Below are 23,200 nucleotides of genomic sequence, written 5' to 3'. Positions count from 1 at the left end.
CCCGCAATAATGTGAAACATCGAAATTTAAAATTTTACGGCAATAACGTAAAAGACGATGAAAATTTTGCCGCAATAATGTGAAAAACATGAAGATTAAAAATTTTGTCACAAAAATGGACAGCTCCGAACGGGACAGAAAAATACAATTGATTTAGTTGTAAGGATAGCGCGTTAATGGTTTGAGCTGTTGCTTACTATAGTGACGATAATCAGCATGGTGAATAGCCCAGCCAGAACAAGGTCCGTCCAATTCGGTAGATAATATTCCATCCGCGTGTCCCGGTTGTCCGTCGACACCGTGCGATTCCACTGATAAATGTCCCCATAGTAATTACCCGTTTGATTTGCCATGGTGCTTATCCCCGGTCCATTGACGATGACTTCTGCTTACCAATTCCCGCATTTCCGAACATCATGGAGCTTCCTGAAAGACAAATCATCTGGAATGATTCCCGAACGACGAATGGCAAGGAGTGTAGGTTTTCCACGAGGGCTGTCGCTCCTGCCAATTGCTCCTTTCACGTCGAGCGGGTCCATTGGCCATTGGCAATGCGAAAGTGAATTATTGGGACTTTGAGGTGCTGGCTGAAACCACTCTGATATTCACCATATAGTCAATCATTGAAAAAACTTTTTCTTCTTATTTTCCCCTGTTTGCGATTTTTAGTACGATTCCTTAAAATATTAAAATTTCTTCCATCAAGATAATAGTGTTAAGAGTGTTATCGCTAAATTTTATTAAAATCGGTCCACCAGTCTTTCAAATTGTTTCGCCACCAATTTCGGAAATTTCATTTCGTGAAAAACGCGTTCAAACTTTCAATCGTCTATTATCTCCACGCAATACGACTGCACTTTGGGAGCTATAAATCCAACAGTTTTGCGCAATTCCAAATAAAATTGAGAGAGTACTCCGGAAGGACTAACAAAATACATAATTCCAAAAAAAACCGATTTTCATTATTTTACTAGACGGCATCGTGGCCGTGCAAATCCTAATAAGTGCAAAATCCTATTATAATACAAAAAAACATACGCGTGGAAAACCACGCGCGGCAGAAGTAAAACTTCTTGCAGTCTAGTAATGTTTAGAAGTAAATTAAGATTGGAAATGATAATTAATAATAATAATTATTAATAATTATTAATTTTTAATTAGTCTGCCGAATAATGCAAATTACGTCTCGAAAACGCAAAAGTAAGCCAAATTGGGATACGTCCTCACTAGATTGATCTTTTATCTAGCGATTGTGCCCACGTAGGGGCCCCAAATGCGTATTAGCGAGACGTGGTTTGTTAAATACCGGACCATTGCAATTCGGTGTACGTATATGTATCTAGCGGTGTTCGAGTGTGCCACCACACTCTCGCTCGAAAGCGGATTGGCTAACCATCCCCATCACTTCCGTTACGCATTTTCGTGTCGCGAATTCCGTGACGCGAAATTGGGCTTACACCCTGCCAAAAGAAGTTTCACTTCAAAAGTGTAACAGTTCTTCAAAAAAAAAAATCCTTAACGAAATTTCTACTATTTTAACAAACCTGAAAGGCGTGCACGAGGCACGAGGTGGTCCGACTTGAAACGCACTACATACATATAGCAGTGCGCGTAATGGTGCGGCGTGGTACAGTAATTACGATTAGAATTACAGGAATAAATTTTGCGGCTGCGCGACGGTCTGGCCGCATAGGCGAACTAATTTTTCAAAACAAAAGCCTGCGCGCGTCTGGTTCCTGGATGAATTATGTGGAAGGGTTAAATCGCGCCCGGAGTTTCCAGCTGCGAGGATTATTCTTTTCCGCGGGATATGCATCCGCCGCGCAGCGCCCTGCGACGCGACGCTGCACGCGGAATTTCTCCGGGGCGAAATTGCTACGTAATGCGGTTGCGGAAAATTAAGTGCCGTCGAAGAAAGCGTTTCATTCGAAATGTACCCACTCGGTAAACTCCGTTGAGCATGGCGTTTCGTCGTACAATGCTCCGCATCGGAATTATGTGCGCGCTGCATTCTCCGCACAGCTCTGGTTGCATAATGACTTGGAACTATATTCTCCGCGTTGCACTTTCGGTTTTTATAACGCCACCGCGCCGTCGTTCTCCTTCTCTCCTGCTCTTTTCTCTCGGTGAACAGCTAAGCCGATTGAAAAGTTGCTGAAACTTTCGCGGAAACAGCGACGAATGCACAGAGTGCTTTTTAATTGTCGCCGATTGATAAACACGACCAACTTCTCCCTTTGCGATCCTTTGTTCGATCTGCTCCCTTTCATCGTTTGAAACATTGCATGCGGAACTTTAACTGCCACATTCGTGAGATTTTTCTGATTAAAGCGATCTTAAACACGATGCAGTTCCGGTCGTATTTACTTGTTTAATTCAAGATATATAGTAGTAAGTATCTCTGATTCGTACAATCAATCGTGCTCTATTACATTTTACTTTAGATTGAAGAATAATCGAGGTTCTATGAAATTGTCAATTAGACAAGTAAATATGACTCAAATTGTGTCTTGTTTGGTCTCGTTTCAACCCGAAAAATGTCACAAATACGTTGCCAAAAGTTTCGTAAAGAAATATGTAAAAACAAAAAAGTTATGTAAAAATAACGCGGTTGAGCGTGTAAGAATAACGGGGTGTCTCAACATTCCTTCAACATCCGAAAATAGGAGGTTCCTGAGATCATTTGAAGCAACATTTTCCTTTAAAAAAATGGCACCCGCGGCTTTGTTAAGGAGTTATTAACGAAAAACCACGCACAATCCGCTGTAGCTGCGCTCTGATTGGTCCGTGTTTTTAGTTAATAACTCCTAAAGAAAGCTGCGGACGTCATTTTTGCAAAGGAAAATGTCGCTTCGGATGATCTCAGGACCTACCATTTCCAGATGTTGAAGGAATGTTCAGACACCCTGTATATTACAACACCTTTCGATTGGAACAACAACCAAGTGATTTGTAGACTCCCTCACTGTCAAAACCACGAAATAACAGTAGAAACCAGAGGACAAGTCCTCGGAGCACCTAAACCTACTTTTCCCCAGAAACAACATTTTCTCAATCCATTTGTCGAATTAGTTTCGACTCAGTTTTCCGTGAGCCGGGATCAATTCGATATTTGTTTTAGAGCACTGTTTCGCTTTTTTTCTGCGGAATTAGACGATTGAATTTTGTAGGCGTGCTCGACTCGCGAATTTACTTTATTTTACACGAATGCAACGCGTCGCTACCGCATCCGGCCTGGAAACAATATGCACCTTTCTCTCTCGCTCTCTCTCTCTCTCTTTATCCGAACGAAGCAACAAGCTAGATTGCTTTTTAAATAAACGACACTAGGAGCGTTTTCATTAGCGTCGCGGATGAAATGAAACTAGAGCATAAGAAATTGTTCCGAACACTTCTATACGATCGACGGAACGCGTCGGTGTACGTCGCATAATTAAATTAGGAAGCCACAACTTGCGTAAGAGACAACAACAACTCTGTGCGTGTGTGTGTTTGCTTCGTTTTTTTCGTTTTAGGAGTCACCCTGACTAAATTAAGATGAGTCTGAGCCAGTTTCTGCACGGCCAGAAATTACTCTGAGCAGATGTCTCTAGCTTTATTACATGCAGAAATTTATGTCATGGCAAGCTTAAAATCCCATCTTACCAGCTAGAGTTTCGCTTGCATTTATTTCTTGGATATTGTACGAGCATGTTATGCCGCTTAATTTCGAGCATGCGTTGTGAAACGATGGGCTAGCTACATTATTGCATTCCCCGCGAACCTAAAATGAAAATTTCGATGATGAAGCACGCTCAAATTTTTATCAGTTAATTTAAACAGGAGAGTAAATTTCAAGAAGTATTCCTTCGTTCTATCAGAGGTCGCGGTAAAGATCGTGTTCAAACATATTTTTTTATCCTTGCAAAACTTCCTTAGTGATAAGACATTGGCATCAAGAGAAGATTGTGAAAAATAGGGACCAGGGCTTCTATGAGAGCGGCATTATGAAATTACCTTTAAAATGGCAACAAATTATCGAACAGAACGGCGCATATTTGACCCAAATCGGACAATCCGAACCATGTTAAATAAAGTCTTGAAATAAAGGTAAAAGTAATGGATTACTTTTTCCCCAACCCAATATTTTCACCGTCATCTATGTTAACAATCAGTGTTCAATTAATAGTATTAATAACTTGACTGCGGATTCGATGCATTTGTGACAAAAATAGTCACGTACAATTTAAAGCAGTGGTCATATTAAGGACACCGATGTATTAGTTTCAGCTTGACAAGATACTTAAAAGAAGAAAGAATTTTTTATTTTGGTTCCTGTGGCTTGTAATCGATGCAGACCATTTTTGTTTTGCATAAAGATCCGCAGTCTAGTAACAACCAATTAATGTTCAAGAATTTCTGCTCAGTAAAAATATCTACGAGAGCTTATTGCAGTCTGATAAAAGAGTAGCTAACCCTCTGCATCACTCTCTCGCATCATCTTTGGTTCTTTTCATATTACCCTCTTATACTTTCTCAGGTCTGCCTCGCGTAAGGGACGTGGCACGAATAGCTCAAGCAGAGGTGACTTTCCCGGGAACTTTTTTAATACCTCGGGAAAATCGCGAGTACCTGTACCGAATGGCTACATACCGTGAGTTGTTCGATTTTCATTTTATTGCTGATTTGATTGCGACTGACTGAATAATTTAACAAATCCGACGTTCTGAATTCACGTCACGGTCAGAATTGGTGTATTTTAGTAATCAATGGAGTAATATAAATGTTAGATAAATATTAATTATCCTGTTGCAGTCGGAGCTATTTTTAACCGACTTCGAAAAAGGAGGAGGTTACTCAATTCGATCTGTATGTGCCTTCTTTTTCGCTTTTTTTTCTATGTATGTTCACCGATTACGCCGACATGGATGGACCAATCGGAACGAAACCTTTTGCATCTTGTAGAGCATGTCCCCGAGGTGGTCCCGTGAAAAAAAATTTTGCATTTTTTTATTCCTTACGATTTTATTTGCGAAAGTGTAGGATGGTGATGCCGTTGTGAACTCCGCTAAATGTTAGATATTCTAAGAATGCGACGTCGTTACCGTTATTGATTGAGGCTTTCAGATATTTATAAATTACGATTTGGAATGTGACGGTTGACAGAGAAAGACGTTTTTGTAAATCTCAGACGGAGATTTGTGAATATTCAGACGAAAGATATATTTGATCCTACATTGCATGTATGTTCACCGATTACTCCGAGATGGATGGACCAATCAGTGTAGGGTATATCTCCCGATTGGTCCCTTGATAAAAAGTGTGAAATAAAAAAAATTTATAAACAAAAATTAAACCGACTTCGAAAAAACGCACTAAAAAGTCTAAAATAATTTTCATTTAATTTATGTGAATACACACGAACTTAAATACAATACAATCTTTTCGGAGGCGGCGCAAAATTGAAAATTTTCGACACTGGAAATTACGAAAATCCTTAAATTCTTCTACATGCTTTCACATATTAATATATCTTCTCTTCCCACCTACTGATTTCCAAGTCCACCATATTCCAATGAAATCATAATCAACAACATCTGTCATTTGGAAAATTTTTAATTTTTGCGCCGCCTCCGAAGAGATTGTATTGTATTTAAGTTCGTGTGTGTGTATTCACATAAATTAAACGGAAATTATTTTATACTTTTTAGTGCGTTTTTTCGAACTCGGTTCAATTTTTGTTTTAATCGAAAATTAAACATTTCTTCCTACTATAGTAATTGTTTAGTAGACTGCGGATCTTTATGCAAAATAAGTAAATATTTAATTTCTCTAGATTAAATTCTCCAAATTTGTTTACTGTCAAGAATTAGACCTACCCATTTTTATCATAAATGCATCAAATCCGCGGTTTACTGATTAGATACCAATATATTTAATAATGTAAACAATATTGTGAGTAATCGTACAGCAATTGTTAGCGCTGACTTCGAGTCACCGCTTGAGCGCTAATGCTTAAGATTAAAATTCCCATGAATTCTTCAAACACGTCTGAAACAGCTAAAAAGGCCCGCAACAATGCAACACTTTTATTCTCCTTAATCGCGGAACACAGTCGGTCATTTTTTATCGTCTCATGCTGGAAAACTCGGAAACGGTTTTTACGAGTTTTTAGGTACGAGAACGCACAATATTCCTTGGCTTCTTCTCTGAAGCTACTCGACAGTTTCCATAATCTTCGCAATATGACGTCGGCTCGAACGCAGATGGATTTCCCTGTCGATGCAACGAAAACAACGGTGGATCACTGCAGACGATGAGCCCGGTATATTCTTCGTCGCTTTATCCGGCGAGTTTCTATAGCGTTTAACATGTACGGGGAACGATCCGCTTTTATCATTTCTGAATTGCTTTATTTTACCAGGGTACAACGCTCCTCTCTTCTCTTTCTCTTTCTTTCTTCTCTCTCTCTCTCTCTCTCTCTCTCTCTCTCTCTCTCTCTCTCTCTCTCTCTCTCTCTCTCTCTCTCTCTCTCTCTCTCTCTCTCTCTCTCTCTCTCTCTCTCTAGTCGAGACTCTCCGGATCCTCTCGAACGTGCACGCGGGGAATTTGCATCCAGTAATTCGTTGCGAATGTGCACGCGCTCCTGTAACGTTCGCGTATATATCTTTAAAACTTGTCCGTCAATTATCCGCCATTGTTCCATGAATATGAATGGAGACGGGCGGCGCGAACAATCACAAGTTGCGAATTTACGCGACTCAGATGATCGATGAACAACGAGAAACTCGAGATCGAAGAGACGTTGCAGAGAGTTCAATTCTTCTTGAAGTAATTATTGATTTTAGTAATTACTCTGATTTTAACTTTCCAGGTGAATCCAAATAAAAAATAAAGTCATTCTTCCTGTATAAATTTTGTTCTATTATTACTTAAAAAAGAGCAGCAACTGGACAAGTTCCCAGAATCAACCTGTAAACTTCCATAAAAAAAAATAAAAATAAAATAAAAAAATAAAATGTTTATGCATATAGACAACGCAATAAATTCTTAATATGAAATTCTCTGGCATTTTGAATGCGAAAGATTGAAAAAGGATAGTTGATATTGGAACGAACGGAGCGCCAATGGTCTCTTCACTTCGTTTTGTAAATAGTGAAAGACAAGAAATAATGGAAATAGTGTACAAATGGATTATAATTTATAATATAGCAACATCTAACAGACAGAAGAAAAGACCATGATTTTTAATGCAGCAATATCTCATAAAGCAAAGCTGCACGAACTTGCGGCTTGGTTTAATATTTAAATTTCTTATTTACACCAAGTCCGCGTAGGGAAGTTTTTAAAGCCCCGAGCTATCTGCCATCTTGTTTTACACAGGAGCTCGTTCGAAAATGAGGAGAACGCCTCCACGGTTAGGCAAAAGAATTTTACGGGATCGCTAAACAGGGTCGACCACGTAAACGGGATCGCGTAAATATCTCCGGTATTTATGGCCTTGTGAACAAACAGTTTACTACGTTCCAAACAGCTTTTTTTCATATAGCCATAAAATAAATGTCGGAGACATTTCCGTGATATGTACCAGGTACACGATCCACTTACGTCAAAATACCAGATGCCATTAAACGTACATCTCAGACATTCCCTTAAACTGTTCGATAACACTGTCCAACAAATTTCAACTTTTTTTGTGATTTCAATATACTGTTGGGTCCTTCTTATAGAGTTTTTTGCGCTGATTCCGAATCTGGTTTTAATTTTTTTCCTATACGTCCAGTTTTTGAAAATCATGGCTTTGAAAAAAAAACATATTTTTCAACTTTAAACAAATATTGTGATGTTATTATAAAAGATATTGAATTGTTGTTTACAGCAAACGATTCTGTAGACTTTCCTGAATACAGTGACATCCAATATTAATACATTATGATTGTTTAAACATGTTTAAACAATGATTAAAGACGGAGATGCACCACTTTTGCACCAATTTTTGCGGATATTTTCGAATTTATCTCAAAAAATAAGGGTCCAGCGAAAAATTGAACTATACCACGCGAAAGAGCAGACTTTTATCTTGAGAAACCCCCCTGTGAAGTTTGCATGGTCGACGTTTTTACCGAACCAGAAAGCAAAATATCTTCGCCCGACATGCGTTGACGCCAGTGGTGCTCTTCCACTAGCGCGGTCGTTCGTCGGGATACGACGCGGCGCGCTGCGGTGAAACGGCGCGTGGCTATAAGCGCGCAATTATGTCAGCTTACTTAAATGTAATATTTTATTAAATGTTATACTATTGTTATTTATTATTTATTAGTATATTTATTCTGTATAAATTATTTTATGTATTTTTTAATGTTAGTCTCTCGTTTATAGTATATTTCATACAAAAAATACCTTTTGTAACAAAAAAATAATTTATTCACACACTACACTATTACACTATTTACAATGCTAATATATATGTGTACACTATTCAGATATAATACACTACTAAAATACATATATTATATACAGAACAACTAAAATACTATAAATAACTATAAATGTTTTTTATGAAGTTTTATACGTAGCAATGCAGATTTGAAATGCTTGACACGACTGATTTCAACAAACACAAAGCCGAAACTGAACTCTGGCATCAGTTTTCTTAAGAACCAACACGATACATATTTTGAAATAAATGACGGTCTACGGACAACGGAATACATACAATGTAAGGAAAGTCTGCAATGCGGTGACTGAAAAATTTTATTTTCAGTAATTGTCGTCTTATCTATGTATTGTAATTATAGTGCCAATGAACACTCGAGATTCTTCCGAGTAAAATAAGTCCAAACACAATATAAACGGGACTATTTTTATTGACTTAAATACATAATTAAAATAGTTTGCTCCATATTAAATCGATATAGTATATTATATCTGAATAGTGTACACATATATATTAGCATTGTAAATAGTGTAATAGTGTAGTGTGTGAATAAATTATTTTTTTGTTACAAAAGGTATTTTTGTATTAAATATACTATAAACGAGAGACTAACATTAAAAAATACAAAAATAATTTATACAGAATAAATATACTAATAAATAATAAATAACAATAATATAACATTTAATAAAATATTACATTTAAGTAAGCTGACATAATTGCGCGCTTATAGCCACGCGCCGTTTCATCGCAGCGCGCCGCGCCGTATCCCGACGAACGACCGCGCTAGTGGAAGAGCACCACTGGCGTCAACGCATGTCGGGCGAAGATATTTTGCTTTCTGGTTCGGTAAAAACGTCGACCATGCAAACTTCACAGGGGGGTTTCTCAAGATAAAAGTCTGCTCTTTCGCGTGGTATAGTTCAATTTTTCGCTGGACCCTTATTTTTTGAGATAAATTCGAAAATATCCGCAAAAATTGGTGCAAAAGTGGTGCATCTCCGTCTTTAATCATTGTTTAAACATGTTTAAACAATCATAATGTATTAATATTGGATATCACTGTATTCGGGAAAGTCTACAGAATCTTTTGCTGTAAACAACAATTCAATATCTTTTATAATAACATCGCAATATTTGTTTAAAGTTGAAAAATATGTCTTTTTTTAAAACTCCATTTTCTCAAAAACTGGACGTATAGGAAAAAAATTAAAACCAGATTCGGAATCAGCGCAAAAAACTCTATAAGAAGGACCCAACAGTATATTGAAATCAAATTTGGTGTTGGACAGTGTAAGCGAACGGTTACAGTCCTCTACAAAATAATAAGACACCTAGCATATTTTTAAATTTCTTATATTTAAAGGTAGAAAATGTCCACTTCGTTTGTGTATCCTGTATATTACATACTATTTCCAAAGTGAACATGTAAAATCTTAGCATTGTAACGCGTACCATAACAAAATTAGAGAAAGATATGTAAACACGGTCTGACATTAATTCGACAAAAGCTAGTATAAGACACTAACAGAAAAATGTTTGATTAAGCAAATAAAAATACAAAATTAATACTTTGTGATACCTCCCTTGAATTGAATTACGTCTAGCAATCGCTTTCGGATAGTTTTATATAACTTTTTGATTCGTTTTTGTTCTAAATGTGTCCAATTGTGATTTATACTTTCTTTTAGTTCATTTACGTTATTATATTATCTCCCATTCGCGTAGAATCGTCTTGACAAATCTCCCCACACATTTTCTATAATATTTAAATCGGGAGAACGAGTGCGCCATTCGAAAATATTAATATTTTTTGAAGAAAAGAATTGTTTCACAGATTTTTGCACTATGGATTGCTGCATTATCCTATTGAAAAATATAGTGACAGCGCGTGATACGAGCTGCAGGCTTGTTTAACTGATCTGCTATTAGTTCAATATATTTATTAGTATTCACCCCATCTAATAAAAAGATTATTTTTGTTTTTCCATAGTAACCAATAGTGGCCAATATCATAACACTGCCACCACCCATTTGACGGCAACGTAAATGGAGTTCTTCCTTTCTGCAATCATGAAAGTAGTAGGCCCAGTCGTCAGGGCCATCTAGATTGAATTTTTTCTCGACACTACAAATGACTTTCTTCGAGTTTTTCATTCAGTGGACTTGTTCACAAGCGAACTTTAGTCGTGCTACTTTGTGTTTCTCCATTAAGGGTGGCCGTTGTTTTAATTTCTTCCGTTTAATGTGTTTGTTTCCTTGTAAAATGCGATGTACATTTATTAGATTTGTTTTCACACCTGCTTCTTCGGCTATTTGTCTTGTTGTGTCCCTAAAATTCGACGCGACACGCAAAATTGCACGTTTATCACGTTCGGAAGTAACGCTAGGTCTTCCACTTCTTTTCGTTTCTCCATAAGCACTTGGATTTTTTAACATATTATATATCGCGCACCTACTTCTGTTTAATAATTTCGCAATTTTATTAATACTGTACTTTTCCGAGCGCAACAGGACGATTCGATCGACCTCACTTTCATCTAACTGCTTTCCTCTACCCATTATTTATTTTTCGTTGTAATAAATGTACTTATACTGTAAGAAAATCACAAGATTCAACGTCTGAATACGTTTGGAGTAGAACACTTAATGGTAGAAGTCACATGATTGGGAAATAAGCCAAATGTCTTATACTTTTGTCGAAGCAATGTCAGTCCGTGTTCACATATCTTTCTCTAATTTTGCTATGGTATGCGATACAATCCTAAGATTTCGCGTGTTTACTTTGGCGATAGTATGTAGTATTCAGGATATAACGGAGTGTACACTTTCCACCTTTAAATACAAGAAATTAAAAAATATGCTAGGTGTCTTATTATTTTGTCGAGGACTGTAGGTTAACTGTTAATATTGTCGATGTTTCAAAGTGATGACACTGTTTCGGAGGAACATTGAAAATTGCTCGTGCTGAATGCGCAATTTTCCAGTTGGATGGTGCTGTCCAATTTAAAACACTTGTATCGGTTACACGTGTCATCGAGAACGACCACGAGCAGGCAACAGTGAATGAATGAAAAACATTTTTGTTTTCGCCGGAAACGTCCCCAACGTTTATTTATGGCAAAAATCACAAAATTATGATTAAAAATTCCGAAATAACAAATTACTCATCACACGCATTGGCTAGTAAACTAATCCTTCCAACGTCTCAAATAAAACTAAAATTCAAGCTGTTGGGTCCAATTTTGAAAAAGTTCTTCGTTTTTAAAAGGTGTACGAAAGATTACAAGATATTCAAATGTAACCCTTTGCACTCTTTGGCGAGTGTGACTCGACGTCGCGTCGTAGAAAGGAAAATGTAAGTGAAACGTGTTTTTATAGGTACGTATTTGGTTCTTCCTTTATTTATTCAAGTCTTTAAGTTTTTTTTCGTTAAACAAAAATATAAATTACAAGAAAGTTTGAGAGCTATATTTAATATAATTAGTAAACAAAATTGTTCAAAGTAGGTAGGGAGTCGAGGAACTGTCCTTTTTTAAGTAAAAATCCCAAGAAAAACATCCTGTAAACAGGAGCCAAGTTCCTATGGCCGTAAACAGTTGTGAGATCAAACAAAATACTGCCAAGTTCGTTAGCTTAGAAATACCTCTTGCAATACTGAAAAAAGCGTTTGTAAAAATTAGTTTAAGAATACGCTATTTAATTTTTAATGAATTACATGGAATGCTAAATTATTTAAACTTGGCCGTTACTTTTTAAACCAATGGTCATAAAAGGTGTTAGGTAGTGGCCAAGTTAGAATAATTCAGCCCTCCATGTAATTCATTAAAAATTAAATAACGTTCTTTTAAACTTATTTTTACAAACGCTTTTTTCAGTATTGCAAGAGGTATTTCTAAGCTAACGAACTTGGCCGTATTTTGTTTGATCTCGCAACTTTCTACGGCCATAGGAACTTGACTCCTATTTACAGGATGTTTTTCTTGGGATTTCATCAATTTTTGTTGAATCAATTATCAAGTAGGTATCAAAGATTAACACTTCGCCGGCGAATTAGAACCCAACTTTACCTGGTTTTTTTTTGTTATAATTTTAGTTTCATTTTCTACCTTATCGTAATCTAACAGTTTGAGCTTTTTGCCACTACCTCCAATGGCGCTGTACGGACGTTTGAAGAGAGCAGATGATTCTTTCCGGAATTTACACGGTTCCTTATGGGAAATGCGGCATATTTCATTTTCTCCATACATAACGTATTTCGTAATGTTTTTTTTTTTAATACAACCCCTTTAAGGTGTAAAATTTCAAACTTTGATAATTATTGCTTTGAGCGTTTGTTATGGTGGACCTATGTACCAAATTTCAAGCTTGTAGGTCAATGGGAAGTACCCAAAAGGTTTTGCTGATCTGTCAGTCAGTCAGTCAGTCAGTGACAAAAGCGATTTTTGAGGTCCTATATCTCGGAACCTACTAATGTTGGAAGATTAATGTTTTGTCAATATTGAGACATGATAGCATTTAACAAGTGTACGAAATTACATCTCTCCATCTGCCTCCAGTGCGGAGTTATAAGCCTCTAAAAAATGGCTAAGTTGTTTCGCGTAAAAGGAGGTAGTACGAGGAACTTGGCTGGTGCACTGCCGTGCACCTAGATGAAACACTTGGATCAGTAGGGAGTTGTTGGCAGCAAAATTCAAAGATAATTCGGAGTGCAAAGGGTGAAATAAAATCCGTGAGGAGCAAGTGTGAGCGAGTAACATCGGAAAACCCGGATCCTTAAAGAACATCCACTCGGACGTCGCGTCGCCGGATGCACTAAACACTAGGAATAATCCGGACGTATGGCAACCCTAGTTGCAAAACAAATGCATGTAATCTTTCTTTTCCAGGCAAGAATCATCGTTTGAAGAAGCTGTGAAAACAATAGTTATTTGCGAATACTTTTATCGGATTTTGACGCTTTCTATATCCCGGTATCGGTAGCGATTTTCATGACGTCGGCGGGAATCGATTTAAAAGCGTCCGTCCGGTGGAAGACGGTGAAAAATGCAGGGGATGCAGTCGTCGACCGCCCACGAAATATTCGAGCGCGATGATTTATGCACGAGATCTTCGGGGCTCCCGAACGAATACACAGGAATTATGATTACACGCGTCCAGGCCACGGATTCGCCCGCTCAGAATGAAAATAAAAATAATGTACCTGCCAGCCTTGAACCAGTTGTGTAATTTTGGAGTTTCCGGATCGATCGATCAAACAATGATGGAGGATATTTTCGACTGGGAAACCGGCTGATTCCCAGCCAGTCGTAAATATTCGCTGTCCTGACGTTGCACCACAGAATGAGCTGAAATGCACCGGGATGCATAAAACACGACTCGCGGAACTACGCCGGATAAATGCTCGCCGTAAGATCACTACAGAGCCCTCACGAAATGAAAGCGAAAGGGCTGAAAGGAAATTCATGTTGTGCGAAACGGATGATGTATATTCGCGCATCTACGGAAGTTCGCGCAGTACGTCCGACCGATCATGTTGGCCAACGCCTGTTATTAAAAAATATATGTACTAGCACATTCTAGTGAATGGTTAGGTTATATTTCACTGATTTCACTTGAATATATGTATACTATTAGCTCGAGGAAGGCACGTCTTTACGTCGTCCACAAAACACAAAAACTATTTGCCACAGGTACGCGGACCCATCCCGCTTGTATTGAAATTCGGGCGCGGAAGAAAGGGAGAAATAAAAGATAATTTTTGTGAATACATAGAAGCAGCAGACCATCGTAAAATCAAAGGGAAAAGCCAACAAAACCTTCGCGAAGCTTCTACTATTGATTCGAATGAAATTCGACAAGTTGGATGTTCGATTTTTTCGACAGAATGTCACGGATGTTTCCGGAATCGTGAGAGAGAAAAATGCGTCGCACAGCATAACCGAGAAACGTAAGGAAACGTCCCGCAGCTTGCGCAGATGAAAATGTCGTTGAGGATAATATGCGAGGCAGACAGCGTAAATGGAATCACGTAGACGTAGAAGGACGCAACACGGTAATCTTTCTTCTTGCAGATTTTTCGGCGCTGCGCTGTGTCCTGTTCACTGTCACGTATGGGATTAATGTTTCAAGCTTTCCGTTACATGAAACATGGTGGTGTGTGCGAGAAGCATATCTTTGTTAACGAACCGACTTATCAAACAATCGAATTTCCGCTAAAATTAACTCGCTCTTGTTAGTCGGCCCTTGTTGCATCGTAGAATGCAACGAAATATCGGGAAACTATGCAATGACCAATGAAAAAGACTATCCTCGTACTTCTTTCTCTCTCCGGTTCAAACGGTGCGCGGTAGTGTGTGTGCTGCACAGTTTTCGAATCGTCCATTTCGGAAAATTCAGAGACAAACGATTTGAAAAAAGAACGAACACGACTGTTCAATCATTTCGACATACACAGTTGTACTCGCCAAACATTTCATTTCATTTCTCCAGCGCACTGGTTCTTAACCGGTGTTCTGCGAGCTCTTTGCAAGTGTTCCGCGAAATTCCGCGAAATTCCGCGAAATTGTATTATATTAAATATATTTATTTCTACGCGGATGCTTTTGTTTGTCTTTCGGATCATTAATTTTGATGTTCCGCAAATTTTTCATATAAACACAAGTGTTCCCTGACCCTGACTTTAAAAAGGTTAAGAACCACTGCTCTAGCGATATGAAAAATTCTCTCGTGGATTTGAATGAATGAATATTGATACCATATATTTCTAAGGTGGTACGAGATCCTTGATGTGATGATTATCACATACGGGCCGGTGCGGCGCGGCGCGGCGGGCCGTCCTACCTGTATGTATACGTACACACCTAATTTATTCGAATGGCGTCCAACCACGAAAGCGAAGCATTTTAAACTTCCGGCGACGCTGGTCCTGGATTAAACCAAGGATGTAATAATCTTCTCCGGAAACAATTTCGCAGTAGCCATATTCGCCTTCCTGAGAGACCTGAACGTGGGGTCGTCGGAGAATTTGATTTTCGGCGAATATGCTCCACTAACTAAACCGTTATGTTCGCTAGCTTCGACCCTATACATATCACCTTTGTCGATAAAAATGTGCCAACGAGCCGCCGTAGATCGCTGCACAATTTAATGCACGAAACTTCTTCATTTATTATCATGTTTCTCACATTTTCGTAATTACAAATATCTTTAAATTAGCTTTTGTCCGCGGCTGCGCTCGCACAGAAAACCGTTTAATGCCCTCGGAAATTGATATTGTTTCTCCATATAAAACCTTTTAACCCCCCATACACCCCTATAGAGTTTTAATTTTATGTCATGCCGCCATCTTAGATTTCAAAACCCCTTTTCACCCCCTTAGGGGATCAATTTTTTAAAATGCCGAAACAGGTGTTTGATTAATTATATCAAAGAGCATTAAGACCAAGTATGAAGTAAATCCGACCACGAACAAAATATTCCTCATACAAACGTTGCAACGTTTGCTAGGTTGCAAGCGTTGATAGGTGAGTGAGTCAGGACTTCGTTTTTATATATATATATAGATTATTCCATGGTGGAATCATTTTTGTGTGGATCCCATTCCTTATAGCAATTCTGAGAAATGGCTGATTCTTCACATTAATTTTGTTCGGGGATGACGAGCGGGTTTACAAATAAAATTGCCTGGTGAAATGGATTGGTTGGAATGCATTAGGCGTGTAGAATGGGTCGTCTAAAATTAATATTCTCGTCAGGAATGTGTGTTTAATTAACCTTCCGTTTTCAAAGGTCTCCTTCGGGCACAGTTGGAGGGTTCGAAGTGTCGCGGCTGACCTATCTTATATTTTAATGGCGGCCAAACTTCGCTTCATTACTAAAACATTCGTTTCCATTCGTCATCGCTAATTTTACGACACCCAGAAGCCTCGGAATCCAACAAGGAGATCGCCTAAAATATGCATGCTTTCTTTTTCTCGTAAACGGGCAAGGTCCTCCGTGCATGTTTAACCCCTCCACGTGCTCAGTTTAGATGCCCCATTCTGTGTTATGTATTTTTTTACTTCCTGTGCGGAAAATAAAAGATGCTATATTTCATGGACAGGCTCTTTCTATGATCCGCGAATTTTCGGGAATGCACTTTATAGCGATGTAAAACGTAATTTCACTTGGAAATTCGGCCGTGTATACGTTGAAAGAGATTAACGGGCTTTCCGGCTGCATTCGATGTTGTTTCGTGTACCGACATAAAGAATGCAACATTGCGACTGATAAATAGACAGCGAATCTTTCTGTAAAATAAGAATCGTCGACCTGAATTGCAATGAACTGGAGTGAAATAAACATTTATTTTCTTTCTTAATATGTTTAATAGGTCGAAAATAATATAACTAATGTTTCTACTGTTTTAAATTACACCTACTCATTTTTGCCATAAATGCATCAAATCCGCTGTCCATCGATAAACAAAGTTAACCAATGAATCTTCGACGGGTCTGTGTCTGTAAAGGTGGTCACTATCGCGTAGATACAGGGCGGATTATCTTTCACAAAGTCATTTATTATCTATTGACTTTCAACAACAACGTGCAAACATATTTTTTTACGCAAAAAAGTTTCATAAAAAGATCATTGGAAACAAAGGAGTTTCATCATTGGACTAATATTGTCTCTTTGCAAATACATCGAGACATTACTGTGGGTTTAAAAAAATTCGTATATCCTCCACTGTCCACCTACAAGAAAGCCGCTGTAACCTTCTACACTGATCAAATTTAGTTCGATGCATTTTTTAGACGACTCATCCCGATTTTATGATAGGAATGGATAAAAGAAACCACGATCCTCCCACAATCCTCTGCATTAAAAATCTGCACGTATCAAAGATTCACGATGCAGCGAAGCAAAATCGACTTCCATCTGTCGATTCGATGAAAAATAGCATCCGCTGATTAAACGACTGGTTGCGCTCCGAGCGTACGCACTAAAAGATCGCTTAACGGTTGATTGTACTATAGCTTGCAGCTTTCGTTCAGTTAATTTTCGGAAGCAGGTACATACATACAGTTGTTTGCCTTCAGCGTGCTGTTTCATGAACACCAGGTGCACGATCCGTGAACTTGTACTGGGCAAACGGTATGCAAATTTGTGGAACGTTCCTCACGGTTGGTCTCGGTTGAGGATCGAGCAGGAATTTACTTCTTCACACGACATGTTTATGGAAGGGGGGTGGTCGTGTGTGTATGCCACTACTGCTAAAACTGGCAATTTTTCGAAAAGGCAGCCGCCCAGAAGCAGAAGGCTTAATGCGCGGAAGATTAGTTCCGAATGAGTTTTCCATTCCTCGTTAAACGATTCTGTCCTCTCGACGCCGCGCCGCGCCGCGCCGAACCGGATATCGGCCGGCTCGATATTAGATCACGAACAGAAGACTATTAACTTCTACCGGAGAGTACGAAGTTAACGAATCTCTGGCAGTCGGTGATTATCGGCATTTCCGCGGGCACGGTTCCCATTCGACGATTGTTCTCAGACAATCCGATTTCGCGTTCTTCGAATTCGCGGTCGATTTTTCCTTCCACTGATCCAATGAGACCGACGACGTCTTCCACGGAAACTATACCTGTCGGTTAGGTAAGCGAGCATTGTCAATCCTGGAATTGGAAACGCGTCGAGGAACGTCCAGTCGTAGAAATAAAAAGTGTTTTATTGCCGATACCACCGACAGTTCTTCTATGAAATATTCGCACGCTGTTGTAACTTTGCAACGATTTATAGCGATTGATCGCGAACGGGGCAATGGATTTTTTCCAGAGAAAAGTTCATCGGTTACTTTAGGAACGCATTAAACAATTTAATTGCCGGACTGCGGGTTGAACTTATTTTCAGTGTACTCGAGGCTAACAATTGTTCATTCGCATTAAAATGCACAATATATTAATTGCGTGTTGTGGTACAAACTCATCGAAGCTGATGACAATGTTCTAACATTATTATTTTAGCAGAATTTTTTATGAAATATTTAATGCCGAGCAAAGCCGAAATGAATTAAAACAGCAAGGAAGAGTCGTGAATATATCATGGATTCTCGGGGAAAAAATGTTCCAAGCTCCGTGGAGGCGTCAGAGCTTGCAAAAGTTTGAAGAAAAAATCTGCCCGCGCTTTCCCGCTCGATTTCCGGTGTAAAAAGCTTTTCAAAAACGAGACCGCTCTGAATATTCATTCTTTCGACACCGTCACATCAATTTATTGCTTCGGGAAAAAATCTATGCAAAAAATCTTGAATACTGATGCTTGAAATAATAGATTCTATATTCTATAATATATGTATAATCACCCATTTTTATACTTTACCCCGACAAATTATGTATCATTTATACAACATCGAGTTTTCAAGAAATACCGAGAAACGTGAGAAAGTTATAACTACTTTCCACTCGGACCTATTTTAACTTAAAAATGAAAAATTTGTTCGACCTAGAATATTTCCATTCTCTATGATCTTTGAAATTTCATAGCTGTGAAATTGATATAATAACTCATACAATACAATATAAATGTTTAGTAATTGATTAGATACAGACATATATCTAATAATGTAAACAATAGTGTAAATAATAGTACAGCAATTTATGTGGCGCCTCAGAGGCACCACTCGAGTGCTAAGGGTTCATTTTTATTTTAAATGATTTTTAATGGATCTGTAACGAGAGAAGAGGGTTTTGACGTTTAAGGTTTCCTTTCCAGCAGAGTTCGTAACAAGTAGTAACAATCAGGCTATAATCAGACGCGCCCGATTCAGAAAAAGTTACACCGAATGGCACGGGCACGGCTGGTTTACTTGATTCGCGTTTAGCGAATAGCGAAGGCACGAGAGAAACTCCGCGTACTGCTATTGTTTTGATTGACGGAACGCGACGACTAAATGGCGGCCGTTTATACGCTTAAACGGCCTCAGGATTTTCAGACAAACTGCACGAGACCTGCCAACACGCCGGCGAACGAAATGAGTAACCTCATCACTATACTGCGATTTTCGTGCGCTTCTAGCAAAGAGCGAGTCGGTAGTATTTAAAACAATAACGGAATTCAAAGAATTTCAGTATAGCATTATTCGAGTGCATACATATACATTTATGACGAACGTGAATAGGTAAAAATGTAAAAATACTAGAAAAATTGAGGAAATTAATTTTTCTTTACTTTTCGTCTCTTAAATTGACTAACGACAATTTTCATTTTTTTTCCAACAATTATATATCATTCCCAACTTATGAAAATCCAAGTGGAAAATTATGATTTTAGATAAAAATCTGTAGTTCATTCTCTGCAATACATATAAATGGTTTTTCATCTACAATAATCATTTTGATCAGTTAAAAATAATATACCCATATTCTTGAAATCTTTGAAATTTTGCATATCTATTTCTGTCATAAATGCATAAAATCCGCAGTCTATTTGCGACAAACAAGCCGGAGAGCCTTTTTCCTAAAAAAAAAGTTATACCTTCGACACAATGTTTTGCTAATTTTAAAAGGCAATTCGATCTTTCGTTCCGCCCGCGTTTCCGCAACCATACGAGAAACAGCGTGCGAAACGAACCGTGTGCGGCATTCAAATTCCACGCAAGTTGTTCAGCTTTATTCGCAGTTGTCGCTTCTGTTATCAAATTCGTTGTCCGTCCTCGCGTCGCATTTTTTCCCCGGAAGTCGTAAACTACGATACTACAATTCTCTCCGAGAAACCCGTCGGATGCTGTAAACCGAACCAGAGAATCGGAGAAAGAGAGAGAGAGAGAACAAATATTTACCACAGCAGTCGTACGAGATCTTTTTCATTAGAAAGAAAACCGTTCGTTGTTTTATAGGAATCCTTCAGGGGCATCCCATTGGCGCGCGGAACTTTTGAACTCTCGCGATCGTAAAGAAACAACACTACCCGAACGTTTGCAGCTCGGATTATTTTTTTTTTATCAAAGAAACGAGCGTTTGTCGCAAAAGTATAAAACGTGGAACAAGAACCGGTTCAATCATTCGCACAGCCGCACAGTGGGCGAGAAACCGAACTTTTTGGACAAAAATCTGCCGACAACTCAGGTTTTTCATCGATTCAATTGGAATTTTTTTTTAAATGTTCGTGAGGGACTATACTTTGATGACATGCTGCGCGAAAATCGTTAACTGTCACAAAAAATCAAGAATCCTTAACTACAAAACCCAATAACTCCGATACTTCATCCGTCCATACCATAAATTTGCATGTCCCAGCTGAGTTGCCGACACTTCTTAACCCTAAACCCTAAACCGCAAAATTTTAAACTGTAAAAAAATTAAAAAAAAAAAAATTTTATTAAAATTTATCCATGGTATAAACTACTTCCATCAGTTCATAAGTGAACGTAAGCATAAGCAACATATTCATAACATATTCATAAGCAACATGGAAGTGAAGTACTTGCTACATTTGAACTGCCAGTTGGTTTGTATTCAGAAGAGCCACAAGAGGCAAATAATAAAGCCTTCAGGAAATCACGAGCTGAAAACTCCCGAATGTGTTGCCGCAAAAAGACAAGTATAGATGTTATACGGCATATGTTATTATCATCCGATCCACTTATAAGCTCTCTAAGAATAAAGGATGGCAAGCACAAGGAAGTTCTTTCTCAAGAAGCGAAAACGCTGCTGTTGGATCAATAAATTAATGGTGAGTCTCATAAGTGCCGAATGTAATTTTATTTAATTGGTAATTCTCAGGGCCAAATTTACAGTTTAAAATTTTGCGTTTTAGGGTTTAGGGTTAAGAAGTGTCGGCAACTCATGCAAATTTATAGTACGGGCAGATGAAGTATCGGAGTTATTGAGTTTTGTAGATAAGGATTCTTGATTTCTTGTGACAGTTAACGATTTTCGCGCAGCACGTCATCAAAGTATAGTCCTTCACGAACATTTTAAAAAAAATTCCAATTGAATCGATGAGAAACTGAGTTGTCGGCAGATTTTTGTCCAGAAAGATCGGTTTCTCGCCCACTGTGAGCCGGCCGGCCGTTTGGAAAATCGTGTGCTATGTTTTGCATGTAATGTTTGCGCAACAATTTTTTCCCGCTTATTCTGATGAAACAAAAGCAGCCAGAAAATCAAACCATGCTCGCGCGGATCTGGTTCAGGGAATTTGAAACATTTCCTACATACCGCCGTAACGAATTAATTAACCCCCTTTGCTTCACAATTGAATTCCAAGGGGTCAGATTAAATTGTACTATTTCATTCCGCCGCCGAAGAACAAAATAATTTGTATTGCTCCAAAGGCAATGTGGAATGATTAGGTTACCATTATATGTATATGTTTGTTTATGCTAACAAATTAATAATCATGTGTAGCGTCAAAAACCTGTGACGTCTCCGAGACGCCATTTTAACGCAAGAGGGTAAGAAATCAGTTTCACCGTTACATTTTTTTCGACTATTCAATTTTACTATGTTACAATTTCACTATATCGAAATGATTGCGTATTCTGTGACTCTGGCAGGAACCGTCCTAGATAAACGAACAGAGCTACCCTAGATAAATCTACATAACTGTTTAGGTTAGTTTAGGGCCCAAACGTACGCACGACCAACTGGTCGTTGAGAAAATACGAATGTTCACTTGAAGGGTACTGACAAGTACCACCCGTCATTGCAGGGATATATATAAGCCCTTGCATTTTTACTCTCGTGGGCTAGTACCGTCGTAATCACGAATAGTGTCGCGTCGTGCTGCATCTCGGAAGTCAACTACAAGTGAGATCGGACGTTCGTTCCTTTTGAATCAAAGTTTAACCGTACAGATTCCGCGAGTTCGGTGTAAAATCTGTTAGACAGTGATAAGGTTGCTCCGAGTCCCCTGCATTGCCAATGCGTCAACACCGTGCATCTTAGTTTAGGTAATATCACCTTTCAATTTCTTTCTATTGTAATTTCAATCCATTCGCGACACAAACACACTTGTAACACGAATTCTATAGTAAGAATATATTTGTGTTTTTGATAATTAGGTTCATAATTATTATGATAATTTCCAATTGTCCAAACAGAGATTTATCCAACCTAGCGGCTCCCCAGTTTCGCATTGGGTTCGTCCACATCCTAACAGCTCCCTGATTTCGCATCAGGTTCGTCTGTGCTATTGTATAACCTCCTAGCGTTCCTTAACTAACAAAATATCATATTCCTAGGGTAACAACCCTTCGCCAGCCACTCGTGCTGCTCGCGGCCCTGGCCCGTAACAACTCATTAATGGAATTGCAAATATTCGTTTCTCTAATTAATTTGAATAGGTTGACGATAATATGTTCTTATAAATTCTGTTAGTCCTTGTACTGCTTTGATATTTCTTCTACTCGCTTCTGTTATAAACGCAGAAAATCCTCCACTGATTAAAATTGCCAAGAGAAGAAATTGCACGCGGTTGCTGTTTCCGGGAAACGACGTGCAACATTTTTATCTTACATAAAAATTCGCAGTCTCGTCATAGCAGTTCCGGTTCCTGGTTCTTCGAGGTCTCTTAAATTTACTTTCGCTTTGGGGTGCTGAAACGCGTGGAGGCCGCGGTACCAAGAGGCTGATAACCAGCTCGGCAGTGAGTGGAGTCGAGATAACAACAAAGTGGCAGGATAACATTCGAAATTAAAACTTCCCGTTGCGGGGGTTGCGCCGTACAAGTGACGGCGACCTACTTGAAGAGTCTCTCTATCCCTCGGCCTCGGCGGAGGAGGATCGTTACACAGAAGATCAGAATGCGAAG

General features: G+C 38.6%; 1 protein-coding gene across 3 annotated transcripts in view; it reads right to left on the bottom strand.

Moving 5' to 3' along the window:
- LOC143208530 (putative G-protein coupled receptor No18) overlaps positions 1–23,200 on the bottom strand; it is a 96,803-nt gene that overhangs the window by 22,159 nt on the left and 51,444 nt on the right. For all 3 annotated transcript variants that reach the window (XM_076422979.1, XM_076422980.1, XM_076422981.1), the window contains exon 2: positions 198–426. In XM_076422979.1, coding sequence (XP_076279094.1) covers positions 198–353 — 156 coding nt within the window. In that variant the 5' untranslated portion in view covers positions 354–426. The remainder of the gene's footprint in view (positions 1–197; positions 427–23,200) is intronic.

The sequence above is a fragment of the Lasioglossum baleicum genome, chromosome 5 (genome assembly GCF_051020765.1).
Source record: "Lasioglossum baleicum chromosome 5, iyLasBale1, whole genome shotgun sequence".
Classification (NCBI taxonomy): domain Eukaryota; kingdom Metazoa; phylum Arthropoda; class Insecta; order Hymenoptera; family Halictidae; genus Lasioglossum; species Lasioglossum baleicum.
The sequence above is the reverse complement of the archived record's forward strand: the minus strand, read 5'-3'. Positions and strand labels throughout refer to the sequence as shown.